Genomic DNA, 18,922 nt, shown 5'->3' with positions numbered 1-18,922 from the left:
AAAATAAGCACTACTGCACTTAGGTGGTAGTGTGGGGGTTAAATTTCAAAAAAGTAAATAAATAAACAGGGGATCATCTGCAGGGAAAGAAAAAAGAAAAAAAAAGTAACCAGGAGATTTACGTTCAAGCCTGAATGTCCCTGGAGAAGGATCACTTGATGTCCACAAACATCCTTGAGCTTTTCAGAGAAAGGTGGGCACCACAGGGAGTGGAGCACATTACTTCCTCATCCAACAAAAAAATTAAAAAAAAAAAAACAGGGGATTACGTCCGAGCCCAAGTGTCTCTGGGGAAGGAGCACGCAGTGTCCACCAACACCCTGGAGTTGTTCAGGGAGAGGTGGGCGCCGCAGGGAGTGGAGTGCATCATTTCTCCCTCCAATTCTATTTTGATTTAGTCCCTACCCTTCCCCTTCACTGTTTTGATCACACAGCACTGCCCTTTGATGTGAAGGGCAGTGTTTGTCACTGGCCACCCGGGTGTTTCCTATCTTCCTGGTGGTGGAAATTGAATAAAGATTTGTGCACTTTGTGTCTTTCACTGTGTCTCACACCTGCACACACACACCATGGGTGCTGGGGATAAAATAAGCACTACCGCACTTAGGTGGTAGTGTGGGGGTTAAATTATTTAAAGAGAAAAAAGAAAAAAAATAAGTAAAAATAAACAGGGGATTACGTCCGAGCCCAAGTGTCTCTGGAGAAGGAGCACGCGGTGTCGACCAACACCCTGGAGTTGTTCAGGGAGAGGTGGGCGCCGCAGGGAGTGGAGTGCATCATTTCTTCTTCCAATTGTATTTTGATTTAGTCCCTACCCTCCCCTTCACTGTTTTGATCACACAGCACTGTCCCTAATGTGAAGGGCAGTGTTTGTCACTGGCCACCCGGGTGTTTTCCTATCTTCCTGGTGGTGGAAATTGAATAAAGATTGGTACACTTTGTGTCTTTCACTGTGTCTCACACCTGCACACACACACACACCATGGGTGCTGGGGATAAAATAAGCACTGCCGCACTTAGGTGGTAGTGTGGGGGTTAATATTAAAAAGAAAAATAGGTAAAAAGGGGAGTGTCCAACTCTATAAAGTAAAAAAAAAGAAAAAAGAAATAAAAAATATATAGGTAGTATTATATAAAAAAAAATAAACAGGAGTGTCCCTCCAACTCTATTTTGATTTAATCCCTACCCTCCCCTTCACTGTTTTGATCACACAGCACTGCCCTTTGATGTGAAGGGCACTGCTTGTCACTGGCCACCCGGGTGTTTTCCTATCTGCCTGGTGGTGGAAATTGAATAAAGATTCGTGCACTTTGTGACTTTCACTGTGTCTCACACCTGCACACACACACCATAAAGAAAAAAAAAATAAACAGGGGATTACGTCCGAGCCCAAGTGTCTCTGGAGAAGGAGCACGCGGTGTCCACCAACACCCTGGAGTTGTTCAGGGAGAGGTGGGCGCCGCAGGGAGTGGAGTGCATTATTTCCCCCTCCAACTCTATTTTGATTTAGTCCCTACCCTCCCCTTCACTGTTTTGATCACACAGCACTGCCCTTTGATGTGAAGGGCACTGCTTGTCACTAGCCACCCGGGTGTTTCCTATCTTCCTGGTGGTGGAAATTGAATAAAGATTTGTGCACTTTGTGTCTTTCACTGTGTCTCACACCTGCACACACACACAATGGGTGCTGGGGATAAAATAAGCACTACCGCAGTTAGGCGGTAGTGTGGGGGTTAAATTTTTAAAAAAACTAAAAAAAAAGAAAAGAAGAAAAGAGGAAAAAAAAAGAAACAATGCACCTGCACTTTGTGTCTTTCACTGTGTCTCACACCTGCGCACACACACACCATGGGTGCTGGGGAAAAAATAAGCACTACCGCACGTAGGTGGTAGTGTGGGGGTTAAATAAAAAAAAAGAAACTGTAGGGATTATTAATTTTAAAAAAAAACAGGAGATTGAGTGGAGTAGTCTGCGAGGGCTCTTAAAGGAAGAGTTGGTATCCTAATTTTCTACGGTTTTAGAACCTCTGCGAGCCTGGCTTATAGGTGTAAATGTTATGTTGTAACACTGATACTATTGGTAAATAAAGGGGAAGGCTAAAATTAATAAACAGGAGATTGCATTGCCTTTTGTGAAGGGCAGTGCTTTCACTGGCCTCTTGGGTGTTTGCCTATCTTGAGAGTTGGATCAGTGTGTGTACAAAGAAAAAAAAATTAAACAGGGGATTACGTGCGAGCCCAAGTGTCTCTGGAGAAGGAGCACGCGGTGTACACCAACACCCTGGAGTTGATCAGGGAGAGGTGGGCGCCACAGGGAGTGGAGTGCATTATTTCCCCCTCCAACTCTATTTTGATTTAGTCCCTGCCCTCCCCTTCACTGTTTGATCACACAGCACTGCCCTTTGATGTGAAGGGCACTGCTTGTCACTGGCCACTTGGGTGTTCCCTTTCTTCTTGGTGGTGGAAATCGAATAAAGATTTGTACACCTGTTGTTCTTCACTGCGTCCTACACCTGCACACACACGACATGGGTGCTGGGGAAAATATAAGCACTACCGTGGGGGTAAAGAGAAAATATATATATATATATATATATATATATAACCAGGAGTTGTAGAACCTCCTCAGTTTAGCAAAAAAAATTGAAAAGAAAACAAATATATAAACAGGGGATGTGTAGGGGCGAGCTACTTTGAGGCCAGAAGGTGGGAGGGGTGGGTGGGTTGCTGGAGTCTCTGTGATATCTGCACAGTTTTATTGTTCAGTTTATTAGACTGTTTTGTATGGGCTTGTGTTTACTTTTTCCTTTTTGATAAGAATAAGGTGGGATTTGAGGTCCGTCCTCATTTCCCTGCGAACTGGTTGGATGGTGGGATTCGGGCTCTGGCCTTGCTGCCCTTTTCCCCTGTAAAACGTTGTTTCTTGCAAACTTCTGTTCATTGTTAACTGTTTGTTTGCATTCTGTACAGTTTGATAAACTAAAAATAAATACAAACAGGGGATTCAGAATCTGCTCACTCTGAGCTGGCTGGCCACAGTAACGGTGCACATGTAAATAAAGTATGATGTGGTGACGGGATACCAGTCTCCGTGCAATTATTTCACAGTCAGGATTGTCATTGAATGTGAAGGCATCAAAAGATCCTCTTGCTTTCAATTCCTGGAAAGCATTCACCTCTAAGAACTGACTCACAGCGATAGTTGCATCACATTTACAATTATCATACCAATCAATTAGAAATAACCAAACAGAGATGTTGCAAATATCATGCAACAATATCGAGAATATTTTTCTGTGCAACATTTTTAACATTGTAGAGATGGATATGTAGTTGTCACCTATGCTGACAGTCACTGACAATAACACCAGGAATAACTGCATATCATTGCAATAACAAGAACATACTAAAAATGCACATTGTAAATCAAACAGAAACAATGTATATCCTACAATGGATTATAGTTAATATGCAGCATTAAAACAAGGTTCTGATGGTTTTGGTTTTAGAATAGTAAGAACCTGAGAGTGGATTAGAGACTTGGATCTAAACAAAGTTCAAATAGATTATCAAGAGTATAACAGCTACCCAGAAATGAATTACAGGCCGATGTAAAGAAAGAATGTCCAAATCTGTCTGGCTTTTTAACTGCAACTTGTGGAATTTCCCTTCTCCATTTGTTCCGAGGTGTGGGAATGAGTGCAATCCCCTGTATCCGAGTGGCTGCTAGGTGCAGCTACCGCTCTGTGTCATTTCTCAGAGATGAATGCACAAAATAACAGGATCTTTCATATTCAGCGACACCATTACCTTTAACTAGGATTTTTCAAATAATGAACGTTATTTTGCCTGCCGCAATTAATAACAGATTAAAATACAGGCAAGTTATCAAAGCTTTGCATCTTTAGGACAAACACAAGAATGCCAAATTTCAAACAATCACAGTAATTTACATTGCAGGAGAAAAAGATGCTGATCAAAAGACATGTCGATTTTTTTTCTCATTCATGGGATGCTGTTGTCATTGTCTGGAGCAGCATTTATTGTTAATCTGCCCAGGGGTCAAGTAAAAGCCAATCATATTGTTGTGGATCTGGAGTCATGTGTAGACCAGGTCAGGTAAAGATGGCAAATTCCCTTCTCTAGCTAACATCAAATCAGTTTTTAACAACAATAGACAGTGGTTACACAAATGCCATCAGACTAGTTAATTATAGATTTTTATTGCATTCAGATTTCACCATTTGCCATGGTGGGTTTTGAATATATAAACTCAGAACTGTAGGCTGGGGTTCCAGATTACAACTCCAGTGACATTATCATTATGCCACTGCCTCCCCAAAAATCTGATGTGAATCTGATTGGCCAAGATTTTGCGGTGCAAAAATCCCAAATAATTCAAAAGAGACGTAGTCCTTGAATGTACTATTTTTGTTTATGGAGAATAGGACCCAGTGTATAAACATAGGTTGTGCCTAGCAAGAGTAAGTGAGCCACGTTATGGGTTTTAATGATTATTCTAAATTGATAGTCTAAATTAACTTAGAATTGTTAGCCAAGTGCTGTTGAATCGCAGAATCACACCTAACAGTGGATGTTTGGTTCTGCATTTTGCAAGCACAGACTACTCCAGTACAACCTTCACTTACCAGTTACGAACAACAGACGAAACAATAAATGGCCTACATACCTGATGTGCCGCCAGCAATGAAATTCATACACAAAATTCCTCAATTGTGTTGTAGGCAGAAAGTCTTTCTGGACTGATAATAGTATCCTGTCAGTGCCACTCCTGTAGCCACTACATAGCAGCAGCATAAAATTGCTACCTTAACCTGTTCAATATTTCAATTTACAGAGCTTTGCCTTTCCCGAGTTACTTGACCAGGCACTTTTCAGGTCTGACTGTGGAGGGCTTTGCCAATTTGCAAAATCCCTTAATTTCCTACAAACATTGTCCTGCAGGATCGCTTTGGAATATTCCATTTCTTTATCAACCTTACCACATTAGCAAATGGCTAGGGCCTGACTTACAAGATTACTGATCAGGCTAATCCTATCGCACATGGAGATACAAAAATATACTAACAGGTGAGTATAGATTCATGTAGACAGTGTGGAAAACCCAATCACAGTTTTCTCAAATGGCACTTCGAAGGAAGGGAGTACATTAGACTACTTCATTGCAAAAATAAATCTCAGCACTAGATGGAGAATGTCAAGAGGTGTAAGAAAATCCTTACGCGAAGCTGTAAATTCAAAGAATGCAAAGGTATCATCTATATATTGGAAATATGCACAAGATGTAAGGTCAAGTTTCATTATATCCACAACCTGCTTCCTGTGGGAACAGATGATAATGAAACAGATGTACACTAAAGCCTTAAATCTCTAGAATGCACAATTATCTTAATTGAGGAGGAAACATGACTTACTCAAGTCCGATGGTTTGTCCCAGTACTATCCCAGCTGCAGTGAATGGAGCAAATGACAAGGCCACCATGCCCCGGATTTCCTTTGGTGCACTCTCACCAAGATACATGGGGTTAATGTTCATTCCCACACCTTAGAGCAAAAAGAAAAAGGAATTTGTGTGAGTCAAGATTAAAGGGATATACAAATCTGCAGTAATGCACATCACAGATGCAAAATGCGGCTCACCACCACATTAAAGATGGACAAATGCTGACCTTGCCTGTGACAATCTCACTCCAAGAAACAATAAAGAAAAGGGACATTTTTATCTATCTTTGTCTATAACAGTGCATTAATGTAGCCTATAACCCTGACTCACAATGCACTGGATTATAGCTTGGACATTACCTTGTGTTAAATAACAAGGGGGCGGCACAGTGGCTAGCACCAGGGACCTAAGTTTGATTCCAGTCTCTGTGTGGAGTTTGCACATTCTCCCTATGTCTGCATGGGTTTCCTCTGGGTGCTCCGATTTCCTCCCACAATCCAAAGATGTGCAGGTCAGGTGAATTGGCCATGGTAAACTGTCCATAGTGTTAAGTGCATTAGTCAGAGGGAAATGGGTCCAGGTGGGTTACTCTTCAGAGGGTGCGTGTGGACTGGTTGGGCCAAAGGGCCTGTTTCTACACTGTAGGGAATCTAATCTAATTTAATGTGCAGGTTAGGTGAATTGGCCAAGCTAAATTGCCCATAGTGTTCAGGGGTATGTAGGTTAGATGCATTAGTCAAGGTTAAATGTATAGTAATAGGGTAGGGGAATGGGTTGGGTGGCACACAGTTCGGAGGGTCAGTGTGGACTTGTTGGGCCGAAGGGCCTGTTTCCGCACTGTGGGGATTCTATGAAGTCTTACTTTTTATACCCCTGCCTTCATTTTTCCACAGTTCTCTTGAAATTACGGAAGGAGCTTAATTTTAAATACTGCCTGTTTTTGGAGTGTGAGCTTAAACATCCTGAGTTACAGACCGTTTAACTCTGGGGAGGTGAAGGTGTTTGCAGGCTCACCATCCAGACATGTTAGTTCAGAGGGTCAGAGGATGGTGAGCACTGGGGCAAACACCAAAATGATGCTACTCTCCACCTAACCCTACACTAACTGTTGTAAGTACCTATAACCCAAAATCTGGCAAGTACCAGACTAAATTCTGTGTGTGATAGTTTCATTGTTCCACACCTGATTAACAGACGACAATGCTTCACAATTGCAGACGACTCTGTTAATAGTCATTATGTAAAGATAATTCTCAACTGAACTGGAGTACAGAAGATTTGATCAAGTTGGAGGAATATTTCCAAACAGACTAAATCAAAATATTAACGCTAAATTAAGAGGCCCCAAACCTTCAATGCTGAATTTTGAATTAATTGTAGAATAAGGGCCTGTTTCCACACTGTAAGTAATCTAATCTAAACAATGCCTTGGAGAAATTTCCATCTCCATCTCACTCTGGGCTATCTCATTGATGCCTGTATGATTTCCTTGCAATGAAAGAGTGTGAAGGCAATCTTAAATTATTAGACAAAAGTTACCTGCATTTATTCCAGTGAAGAGTCTCCCAATTAAAATCATCTCAAAGGATTTGAGTGTTTTGCTTAACCCCATTAACAAAGCACCAACCAGTATGAAAGCATTGCTTAGCAGCAGCAAATTTCTCCTGAAAATAAAAAGCAATTGAAGTTGGTTGGTAAAATGTGATGGAAGTGCCTCCACATTGTCATAATCACAACAGCAATAAATTCCGTGTAGGAATTGAAATTCACACTCCAATTATCACAATTATTTAAATGGAACTTAGGGGCTATCCCTGATTCATTCCCATTGTGGTGCTGAGGAAGATCAGAGATCTTCTGAGATCTTGGTGACTGCACATTCTGGACCGGATTCTGTATGGCTGGCACCACTGGTGATACCCTCAGCAGGCAAGCCCCATCAGCTCTGTTTAGGGGGAGGTCATGTCCAATAGAAACATGTGCCTTTCAGGCACTGAATTAGCCACCACAGGGGCCCTTCACACAATCAAGACTTTCGATGGCCAACGTCCAGCCTGCTGGGAGCTGCCAGCTAATCAGAGGCCAGCAGCTCCACAATCCTCCAATGGGAGCAGTGGTAGCTGGCAGCCACCAGAGGGCCCAGGATCATCATGATATCCTAGACCAAAGGAGAGTGAAGACAGGATGGGGATGGAGAGTTGGAAGTTGGAAGAGGATTGGGGGAGTCAGACAAAGTACAGGGATTTTGGGTATCTGCATCTCAAACCTCCTTCCCAATGCGAGGTGCTTGATCAGGCACAGAGTACTTTCACCATGAGGGAAAACTGCATCGCGTCCAAACAGCCAACTACCCCACCCACTTCCCAACCACACTCACCCCAGCGGCTCCGTAAAACCATGTTATTGGAGCAGAATTAAGCCATTCCATCCATAAATACTGTTTCACCATTCGATCATGGCTAATACATTTCGCAAACCCATTCTCCTGCCTTCTCCCCATAACCCTTAATTCCTTTACCAATCAAGAGCCTATCGATTTCTATCTTAAATACACATGAATGACTTTGCCTCCACAGCTATCTGCAGCAATGAATTCCACAGATTCAACCACCATCTGGCTGAAGAAATTCTTCCTCATCTCAGTTCTAAAGGGTTGTTCATTCACTCTGAAGCTGCGCCCTCAGGTCCTAGTCTTCTCCACGTTCACTCTTTTCAGACCTCTCAGTATTCTCTAAGTTTAATGAGATCCTCTTCAGCCTTATTAACTCTATTGGTTATAGATCCAGAGTTGTCAACTGTTCCTCATGTGAGAAGCCCTTCATCCCCACGAGCGTTATTGCAAACCTCCCCTGGACCCCCACCAACATTGGCACATCCTTCTTTCGATATAGAGCCCAAAACTATTCCAAATGTGGTCTGACCAAAGCCTTATACAGACGCAGCAGTACATCCCTGCTCTTGTATTCTAGCCTTCTCAAAATGAATGCTAACATTGCATGTGTTGTCCTAATTGCCTATTCAACCATTCTGTTAACTTTAAGAAAACCCTAAACTAGTACACCTAACTCCCTTATACTTCAGATTTTCAAAGCCTTTCCCCAGTTAGAAAATAGTATACACCTCTATTCCTACTACCAAATTGTATCACTACACACATTCCACAAAGTTTTACATCTGCCACTTCTTTGCTGACTCTCCTAACTTGTCCAAGTCCTTCTGCACCTGTTGCTCCACCTATCTTTGTGTCATCTTCAAATGTAGCTGCAATGTCCTCAGTTTCTTTGGCCAGATTGTTAATGAGTATCGTGAATAGTTGTGGTCCCAACACCGATACCTGCGGACCTCCACTAATCCTGGAAAAGATCTTTTCATCCCCACTGTTTGCCGTCCGCTAGTCAGCCAATCCTCTGTCCATGGCAGTATCCTGCACCTAACACCATAGGATCTTTTCTTGTGTAGCATCCTCCTGTGCAACACCTTGTCAAAGACTTTGGGGAAGTCCAAATAGCTCACGTCAACTGGCTCTCATTTGTCTAACTCGCTCATTACCTCAAGGAATTCTAACAGATTTGCTGGGTAAAACCGCCCCTTGATGAAGCTGCGCTGACTCAGCTCTATTTTACCAAGCACTTCCAAATACTCCGCAATCTCATCTTTAATAAAGTACACTAAAAATTTACCAATGACTGAGATCAGGCTAACTGGCATTTAGTTTCCTGTCCTTTGCCTCCCTCCCTTGTGTTTTATTTTTGCATGGCACAAGAAGGTAACTTTATTTTGGAGGAAGAGTGTGAAATAGAACCAATTGTATATACACTATATAGCACCTTCAAAAATGGTATAAAAACCAAACATTTCAACTACTATTTAAAGGAATTTTTTTAAGTACATTCATTATAATTAAGAAAAAAAATCAATCCAGGTCAAGTAAGTTTTATTGGATATATACAAAAACTATGAAATGGTAACAAATTTGGACTTCAATTTTCACCCTTCTGTTGAGTACAACACAATTTGCATGCAGTATAAAAGAGAATTCATTCTCTCAACCTGAAAAACCTTAGACTGAAAGAACAATAACTGTCAAGTCTAGACATAACATTATCACCATGAAAAATATTTTTTTAAAATCAATTGCCTTAGGGATGAGAAAGCTTTGTGCTAGATTTACAGGGGATGAGTGATCCGATCACTTGTAATGTTTTAATTTGCATGCTCCATCTACAAGAGGAACTTTATGTTATCAAGTCTAAAAATGAAACAGTGATTCTAAGAAAAGAAACTACAATAGATTTTGCAGTTATGCAACAACTAATATAATGACAGAAAATATTAAGATAAGGTACAGCAACATGGTTAACATTCCAATATCACTCAGGGGGTTTCAATTGTTATTTCAAGACATCTTGTCAATATTTCATACATCACAGAGACTGGAACTCTGGTGTCTGCAATCAGTTTTATACATCATTAATATGGTTAACTTAGTTTGAAGACAAAGAATTGCAGTAAAACATATCGTGTGACTGGTCTGAGAGCAGTTTACACCATGGCAATGATAACAAAATCCTTGTTAACTGTAATGCATCAGTGTCAAAGTTGGAATTTATTAATTGTTCAAGGATATACTTAGATGTCAATTGGTTATTCCCAGACTCCAAAATTTGTATCGTTTCGACATTACAACCTGGTTAACAATGAAAACGCCCACTTTAAATGCCATTCTTTTTTGTAAATATACTTATTAGCAAAAAAAAATTTTTTGACTTTACAAAATATAAAGTTATTGAAAATATAACTTGCAGTACAACATAAATCACAATACAACTACTGTCGATTAACTACTAACCAACCCTAAATACAAAACCAAACACTGTGCAAAACAATACCGATAAATAAGTAAGTGACTAATAAAACAAAAACAAAACAACAAAAGAGCACAAAATAACAATGCTCAGCGCAAAGCTCCCAAACAAAGGAACGGGAACCCGTATTAACTCAGGAGTCTCCCCCCCAGGGCCCAGGCCTCAGCAAACCTAACCATCCTGGTTAAACAAACATCTTAGTTAAGATAGCAGACAGATTTGTATCCAAATAACTCAAGTAGGGCTGCCATGTCTTATAAAAATGGTCTGTTGTATGATGCACCATGTTTGTGAAAAAGTCCAAGGGAATGTGCTCCAAAATTAATTTCTGGCATCCCAGCAAACTCGGCTGGTTCTCAGACACCCAGTTCATCAGAATATTCTTCAGTGCACAGTATGCAAGAATATTAAATAGTTTCTTCCCATGCCCGTCTAATGATGGTAAATTTGGTAGACATAGAAGGAGAGATATCGGGTCTAAGTTGACTTCAGTCCTCAATACCCTCCCTATCTCTCCCACCTCAGCGCTCCAATAAACACAGAGCCTGTGGCATGTCCAGAAGCAATGGGTAAGAGTACCTACACTTATTTTACATTTGGGGCATATTGAAGATGCCCCTTTTTTAAACTTCGCCAAACGATCCGGTGCCAAATGAAGCCTGTGCAGAAGTTTTAACTATATAGTGCATGTCCTATTACAGATTGAGATCTTTCGAGTATTCTCCTATATGTTCTCCCACGTTTCAGAAGAGATTTCCACTCCTAGCTCTTGCTCCCAGACCTCACATAACCAGTTAATATCCTGCCAGGCCCTACCACCCAGTAGGCGATAGAGGGCATTAACCGAAAGGGTGCTTGTGGAACATAGCAACAACCTCTCTGTATCAGGCTTATAGGGCTTAGTGAGAAGTGGTGAAATCCCTAAAAAATGGAAAAGGTCTCTGCTGGGCTCAGTTGCTCGAAAGACATCATAACCTCCCCCTCAAACAAGTCTCCTAAACTGGAAACTCTTCTTGCTGCCCATAGTTTGAACCCTGAGTCCATTGTCCCTGGTCGGAACCCTGGCATACCAACTATGGGGGGGGATGAGTGGTGAAGGCTTGGATAAGCAACCCTCACTCTGACACATTGCCTCCAAGCCTTGACCACATTAATAACAAATAAGGTTCCAGCAGTGGTCCCTAACTGTCCTCATCTTATTCATGAACAACAGGTTAATAAATGGACACTTTGCCTGGGAGGCCTCGATATTCAGCCATATTGAGCCTGGATTGTTACCTGCCCAATCACACACAAAGGACAGCATGGAATTCAATTGATACCACCTGATATCTGGGAAATCAACTCCTTCCCATCATTGAGGCAACTGCAATTTAGTAAATTTGATGAGGGGCCGCCCATGAAGGAACTAAACCAACCCATAAGTTTCCACAGCATTGGCCTGGGAAACATTATAGGGAGCATACGCGTGGGATAAAGCAAACAAAGAAGGACATTCATCTTAATAAGGGCTATTTGGTCCAACGATGAAATTGGAAGAGCCTCCCATCTCTGGAGGTCTCGGCTAATATTGTCAAGCAGGTGAGCAAAGTTAGTCCAAAACAACTGATCAAACATGGGGGTAATAAAGATACCTAGGTATCAGAAACCCGCCCATGACCACTTAAAGGGGAACTTAGGGCCACCTTCAACCTCTGGCACTTCCTTGAGGTCTCCCAAAGGCATAGCCTCTGATTTTGCAAAGTTGATATTATATCCTGAAATAGCCCCAAATGAATTAATACATTGTATCAAATGGGGTACAGAGGTCATCGGGTCCGATAAAAACAGAAGGACATCATCCGCATACAGTATAATCTTGTGCATCCTCGATTCTTCTTCCGGAGCAGTTATGTGGACGTTCTTGATGAATGGCCTCTCCAGCAGCTCTATCACCAACGTAAACAACACTGGTCCCACCCAACCCAAACTGTTCTAAGACATAAAAGAGATACAGCCATTCCACCCGGTCAAATGCTTTCTCTGCATCTAAGGAAATCACCAACCCCTGAATCGATCATTGCTGATGTGCTTGAATCATATTCAGCAACCTTCTATTATTATTAGAGGACCTATGGCCCTTTATAAAGCCAGTCTGGTCCTCTTTGACAATATAGGGCAACACCTTCTCCAATATCAGCACCAAAATCTTAGACAGAATCTTAAAATCTGAATTTAATAGAGAGATGGGCCTGTATGAGGCACAATCCTCAGGAACCTTCCCCTTCTTAAGAATGAGGGAGATATTAGCTCTCTCAAAGATGATGGTAGGCATTCATATATATAGAAGTGATTATACATTTCCAGCATCAGCCCTGACAGAATCCATATAAACTCCTTATAAAACTCACTTGGGAGACCATCAGGGCCAGGAGAGAGGCCTGTTCCACAGTTACCCCCGAGAGGTCCAGGCTCTTACAAAAGGCTTCCATCTTAACCCTCCGATCCTTGCAACCTTCAGACTGACACAATTCAGAGTAAAAACTCCGAAAAGCCTCATTAATCCTTTTGGCATTGTATGTAAGGACCTCGGAGCTATCCCTAACTGCAGTAATGGATTGGGGAGCACACTTTTTCCTAGTCAGACATGCTAAATACTTCCCTGGCCTATTCCCCATAGTCGAACAGCCTTCGTCTAGCAAAAGCAAGTTCTTACTTTGCGGTTTGTGCAAGTACTGAATTCAGGGCAGCCCGGAGAGCCGTGATCCACTGTAGCTTAGTCACCGAAGGCCTCACAAAAAGTGCCGCCTCAGCAGCTTTCAGCTGTGTCTCAAGTAGACGCTGCTGTTCCTCCTTCTGTCATTGCCGGCTAGCCAAATAGGAAATAGCTAATCCCCTAGCAAAGGCCTTAGCAGTTTCCCATAGCATAGGGGGGCTACCAATCATGCCTGTCATTGCCGGCTAGCCAAATAGGAAATAGCTAATCCCCTAGCAAAGTCCTTAGCAGTTTCCCATAGCATAGGGGGGCTACCAATCATGCCTGGGTTGATAGTCAAAAACCCTTGAAACTCCCTCAAAAAGTATTCCACAAATTTGGAATCCTTAAAGAGAAAAGGATCCAGACAGCTGTGCCGCAAACCTATCCCCTCACCCTTGGCCTTACCCTCTAAATATAGCGCTGCGTGATCAGAGATAGCTATATTCCCAATTTTATAACCCGTAATCAAATCCAGAAGGGTCAAGGGACCCAAAAAAAAAATCCTCGTGTGACATTTATGTAGGTTTGAAAAAAGGGTGAAGCCCCTGCCGGTAGGCTGAAAACATCTCCAAACGTCCACCTTTGGACATCTCCAAATGTCCATCTCCAAATGGCCCCCAACTCCTCGCATTAGTCAGCCACCTGCTTGGCCTGCGAAGAAATAGTTGGGGGCCCACAAGGCATCCTGTCCACTGTCGGATCCAAAAGGCAATTAAAATCTCCCCTATAATAATGCGCCATGTCCCAAAGGCACTCAACTTAGAAAAGTCACTAATCAAAAATTTGAGGGGATGCGCTGTAGCACAGTAGACATTTAAATGCCATATTTCTCCCCATGTATCCGGGCCTTAAGTATTACAAACCGTCCCTGCTCACTTTTCCCCTGCTCTAATAATGTGAATGGAAGGTTTTTCTGGATAAGTACAGCCACTCCCCTACTTTCAGCAGTAAAGGACGAAAAGAATACCTGATCATAACCCCCCTGTTGCAACTTCAGGTGTTCACCATCATCAAGATGGCTTTCCTGCAACAGAGCGATATCAACCCTTTCCCTCTTAAGGCTAGAAAGCACCTTTTTCCTTGTAACAGGCGAATGACTTCCCTTGATGGTCCAGGGGCACCAATTAACAAGACACTTAGCCATATCCCCTTTCAGAGACCCTTGAACCCCCAAGAGGGAGAACCTTACTTGCAATGCTCCGAGCACAGGTAAATGAAGACTCATAGGGTCACAGAATTGTGTATTCAAAAACTACTCTATCATAATTACAAACGACTATTACTACCAAAAAAACTACAAAGAAACAAACGAAAACCTTGAATGGGAGACTCTCCCCACTGCCCATAGGGGGCACTCACCCCATCCATCCTCTCCTGCATAGCTCCTTCAGGCCCGGACTGTGTCTCAGCCTTAGGCAAAAAAAAGTAAATAAACAAGGAGATGATCCTTAAGTCAACAAAAGAAAACAAAGTCAGGATAAGCACTCAGCCAACCCCGGCTCCATGTCACCCCTACTTGTGACTAAAAGAGAAAACAAACAAAAAAAAAGGGAAAACAACAAAGGGCACCCACAAAATTTCCCATGATCAAATCCAATTATAAAAATATAACAGGAACAAAATAATTACTAGGGAAAGAGAAAAAAAGGGAAAATACAGGGAAAGAAGGAAGAGAGGATGAACATTAACCGTATTATTCAGACCAATCGGTCTATTTCAAAGTTGTCTACAAAGTTCTTGGCTTTATCCACTGAGTCAAATGTATAAACTGAATCCTCTTGGCTGAAACGGAGCACCGTGGGGTATCTCATGGAGTATTGGATGCCCAAGTTCCTCAGCCTCTTTTTAACTTCATTGAAGGACGTCCGCTTTGGAATTACAGCAGCTGAGAAATCCTGGTAAAACATGGTTTTTGACCCCTTGTGCAGCAGTGCCTGTGGATCTTTCCCCAGTGATCTGGAGACATCTGTCACTTTTTGTATGTCGCTGTATGTGAGGAAGTACACTAGGACCAGGCGGAGGTGATGTACTGGCCTGGACCTGCGCACCACCACCCGATAGGCCCCTTTCAAAATGCAGCGGGTTGGATTCAATTGAAGGCTCAGAAACTGTGATAGCCAGTTTTCAGAGAGGCTGACTGGTTGCCCACGTTCTTCACCCTCCGGGTACCTGGCAATCCAAAGATTCGTCCTCCAACCTCGATTTTCGAGGTCATCGACCCGATCTCGCAAGGCCTATACTTGCTGTACCAGGATTTGGATCTGTCAAGATGCTGACTCGATCATGGCTTCAGAGGCCATGGTTCGACCCTCCACCTCCTCCACCCGCTCCCCGAGACCCCGGAGCTCCCATTCATGCTTCTGTAGCATGGACGCGATGGGTCGGATCTGGGCACGGATCTTTTCGATCACAGCCTCAACCTTCCTGGTAAGTCTCGCCATCACCACTGCCAATTCCTGTGAATCCGTCATGTTCCCCGGGGGTTTGGGAGAGGTGTGACCGGTGCTGCAGGGGACTGTCCTTCTTGTTGCTGTTTGGTCACTCCTCTTCCTTTTGGCATCCTTCCCACTCCAAATTATCAATGAATATGTATTCTTCAAGTTTTTAAATTAACAATTCTTCCATATAAGTTGGCCAGGGATGTAATAAACACCAATATGCCTTGGCTGTTAGGCAGAGCTGTCCACGGCAGCTCTACTGCATTGCCACCATCTTGCTGAGTGCTCTCCCTCCCTTCTTCAACAGTACATTACATTAGCCATTTTCCAGTCCTCCGGAACCCTCATTGAATTCAGAGATTCCTGAATGATCACCAAAGATCACCTCTAAAATCTCCTCAGCTTCAGAACGCTGTGGTGTAATCCAGTCAGTCCAGGCGATTTACGTTCCCCAACACCTTCCTTAGCGACAGCCACAACATTCACCTCTGTCCCCGAACTCTCTAAGTTCTGGTGCGCTACTGGTGTCTTCCACTGTAAAGACTGAGGCAAAGTACATATTCAGCTCCTCTGCCATTTCTTTACTCTCAGTACAACTTCTTTAGTCTCATTATCCAGTTGTTCCACTCTTGCCTCTCTCTTACCTTTTATATAACTAAAAATAAACTCTTACAATCTTCTTTTATATTACTAGCTAGCTCACCCTCCTAATTCATCTTTTCCCTCCTTACTGCTTTTTTAAAAAAATTATTCTTTTCTGGTTTTGAAACAGTGCCCAATCCCCTAACTTCCCACTAATCTTCACCACTTTTTATGCTTTCTCTTTTGCTTTTATACTGTCCCTGACTTCACTTCTCAGCCATGGTTGCCTCACCCTCCCCTTAGTATGCTGCTTCTTCCTTGGGATGAATTTCTGCTGTGCCTCCTCAATTAACCCCAGAAATCCCTGTTCCACTCTCTTCCCTGCTCAGCTCCCCTTCCAACCAACTCTGGCCGGCTCCTCCCTCATGTCTTTGTAGTTATTTTTACTCAATTGTAATACCACTCCATTTGATTCCAATTGCCACACCTCAAACTGCAGGGTGAATTCTATCATATCATAGTCATTGCCCCCTAGGGGTTCTTTTACCTTAAGCTCCCTAATCAAGTCTGCCTCATTACACATCACTCAATCCAGAATTGCCTGTTTCCTAGTGGGCTCTACTACAACCTGCTCCAAAAAGAAACTATCTTGTCGACATTGCACAAATTTCTTTTCTTGGGATCTGCTGCCTACCTGATTTTTCCCAGTCCATCTACATATTGAAGTCCCCCACGATTATTACAATAGTGCCTTTAGTACATGCCTTTCTATCTCCTGATTTATTTTCTGCCCCACAACCTGACTACTGAGAGCAGGCCTGTGCAGGATTCTCTTTTTTCTCATTGCGGTTCCTCAAGTCTACCCCATTCAGATTCTACACCTTCCAACCCTATATCACTTCTGTCTATCAATTTCACTTCATTTCTTACTAACAAGGTAACCCTGCTCCCTCTGCCTGTCCTCTCGACAGGAGATGTATCCTTGGATATTTAATACCCAGCCCTGATCCCCTTGCAGCCACGTCTTTGTGATACCCCAGCGTTGTCCCTGCCAATTTCAATCTGCGCTACAACCCCATTTACCTTGTTTCGTATACTGTGTGCATTTAAGTATAACACCCTCAGTCCTGCATTGACTGACCCCCTCCTCATATTTGTCTTCATAGGCTTATGTAACCACACCTACCCAAGAATTTTCACAAACACTTGTAAATACCACACAACATAGTGGACGATATCTTCTCCATGCTTAAAATCTGAGGAACCACATTACATTTTCGTCTGCAGTGCCTGAAGTTAGATTCCTCACCCTTTCCATACTCTGTCTTGCTCTGAAAACTTTAATAACCTCTCCTGAGCCCTGCCCTCCTTTAACAGTTTAAAATCCTTTTGAACCTCAATTTACACCATTAGCTTGTCTACCTTATTCCAAATGTTTCATGCATTAACATACAAAGCCTTTATGTTGGTTCTATTATTGAGTTTTCCTGCACTTTTATAGTTCCTCTGTACAATAAGATAGTTACACATTCTGTCCCTTCTTTTTTTTTAAATTTCTGGTAACAACTAATCACTAACCAGCAATCCTACTTTCCCCTTTATGTTCAATTCTGATACCCTCCCCAATAGTTTAAATCTCAACCCACAGCCCTAGTTAATGTGATTCACCAGGACTCTGGTCCCAACATGATTCAGGTAGAGCCCGTCCCATCGGAATAGCTCCCCCATTCCCCAGTACTGATGCCAATGTCCCAAGAATACAAAACTATTTCTCCCAAACCAATCTTTGAGCGACATGTTGAGCTCTTTAATCTTGTTGACCCTATGCTGATTGGCTCATGGCTCAGGTGGTAATCCAGAGGCTATTACCTTTTTAGTTCTGCTTTTTAATTTCGCTGCCCCTATTCCCTCACTCGAGCCTCTTTCCTTCTATATTATTGGTACATGGACCATGACAACTCGATCTTTCCCCTACCTCTCCAAGTTTCAATGCAGCCCAGATGATATATCCTAAACCTAGGCACGAAACAAGCAACACAGTCTTTGGGACTCTGGATCTTGACCACAGAGAACAGTATCTGTTCCCCTGACTGTACTGTCCTGATTACAATTACATTTCTCTTTTCTCCCCCTCTCTGGAATGGCTCTCTGTACCACAGTGCTCTGGTCAGTTTGCTCAGCCTGACAGAATTTACTAGACAGCCTTCAGGAGACATGGAAAAACCATGCAGTTGCTATTTAATTCCTGAGTCACTACCAAATGGTAGAGGATCAGGGACAATGCCTGTCACAGGGTCGTTAATGAACTTAATTGACATCCACTTTGGAAATCCCAGCTCAGACCTCCGGCCCTCTGGCTTAAGAGAATGTTTTCCTCAATTGAGAGAGTGATGCAGGGCCTCTCCTGTAATTAGGAGGGCCCAGCCACCATGTTTCCTGATGAAATTGGCTGCATTTATTGCAATCCATCCAGAATTGTGGATTCAAATCCCACTCCAGGGGCTCCAGTTGACAATACCAGCTGATGCTTCGATTTGAATTTATATATGGAGTATTGAGGGAGTGCTGCACTGTCAGGGGAGGCATCTTTTGGTTGATGAATTAACTGAAATACCTTCTGCCCTCTCAAGTGGCATCTCTTGGCATCACAGGAAGTCCTCACTTAAAATTGTGGTTGTGTTCCAAATTGCAACTTTATGTGAAACAATGTTAAGTTAGTGGTGTTCTGGGCAAGAACCCCACCCAACATTTCTTGCCCAGAAAACTAATATGCCAGTTAAAATATTGTACATATGTTAGCAGCACAATGCATAACTTGAAATTATTTGCAAAACA

At 42.6% G+C, this 18,922-nt stretch overlaps 1 protein-coding gene across 3 annotated transcripts in view; it reads right to left on the bottom strand.

Moving 5' to 3' along the window:
• The window catches only part of LOC122562786 (solute carrier family 2, facilitated glucose transporter member 11-like), a 71,013-nt gene that overhangs the window by 38,267 nt on the left and 13,824 nt on the right, over positions 1-18,922 (bottom strand). For all 3 annotated transcript variants that reach the window (XM_043715966.1, XM_043715968.1, XM_043715967.1), the window contains 2 exons: positions 7,005-7,129; positions 5,437-5,566 (listed from right to left, as the gene is read on the bottom strand). In XM_043715966.1, coding sequence (XP_043571901.1) covers positions 5,437-5,566; positions 7,005-7,129 — 255 coding nt within the window. The remainder of the gene's footprint in view (positions 1-5,436; positions 5,567-7,004; positions 7,130-18,922) is intronic.

The sequence above is a fragment of the Chiloscyllium plagiosum genome, chromosome 25 (assembly GCF_004010195.1).
Source record: "Chiloscyllium plagiosum isolate BGI_BamShark_2017 chromosome 25, ASM401019v2, whole genome shotgun sequence".
NCBI lineage: Eukaryota > Metazoa > Chordata > Chondrichthyes > Orectolobiformes > Hemiscylliidae > Chiloscyllium > Chiloscyllium plagiosum.
This window is presented reverse-complemented; position numbering and strand designations above follow the sequence as displayed.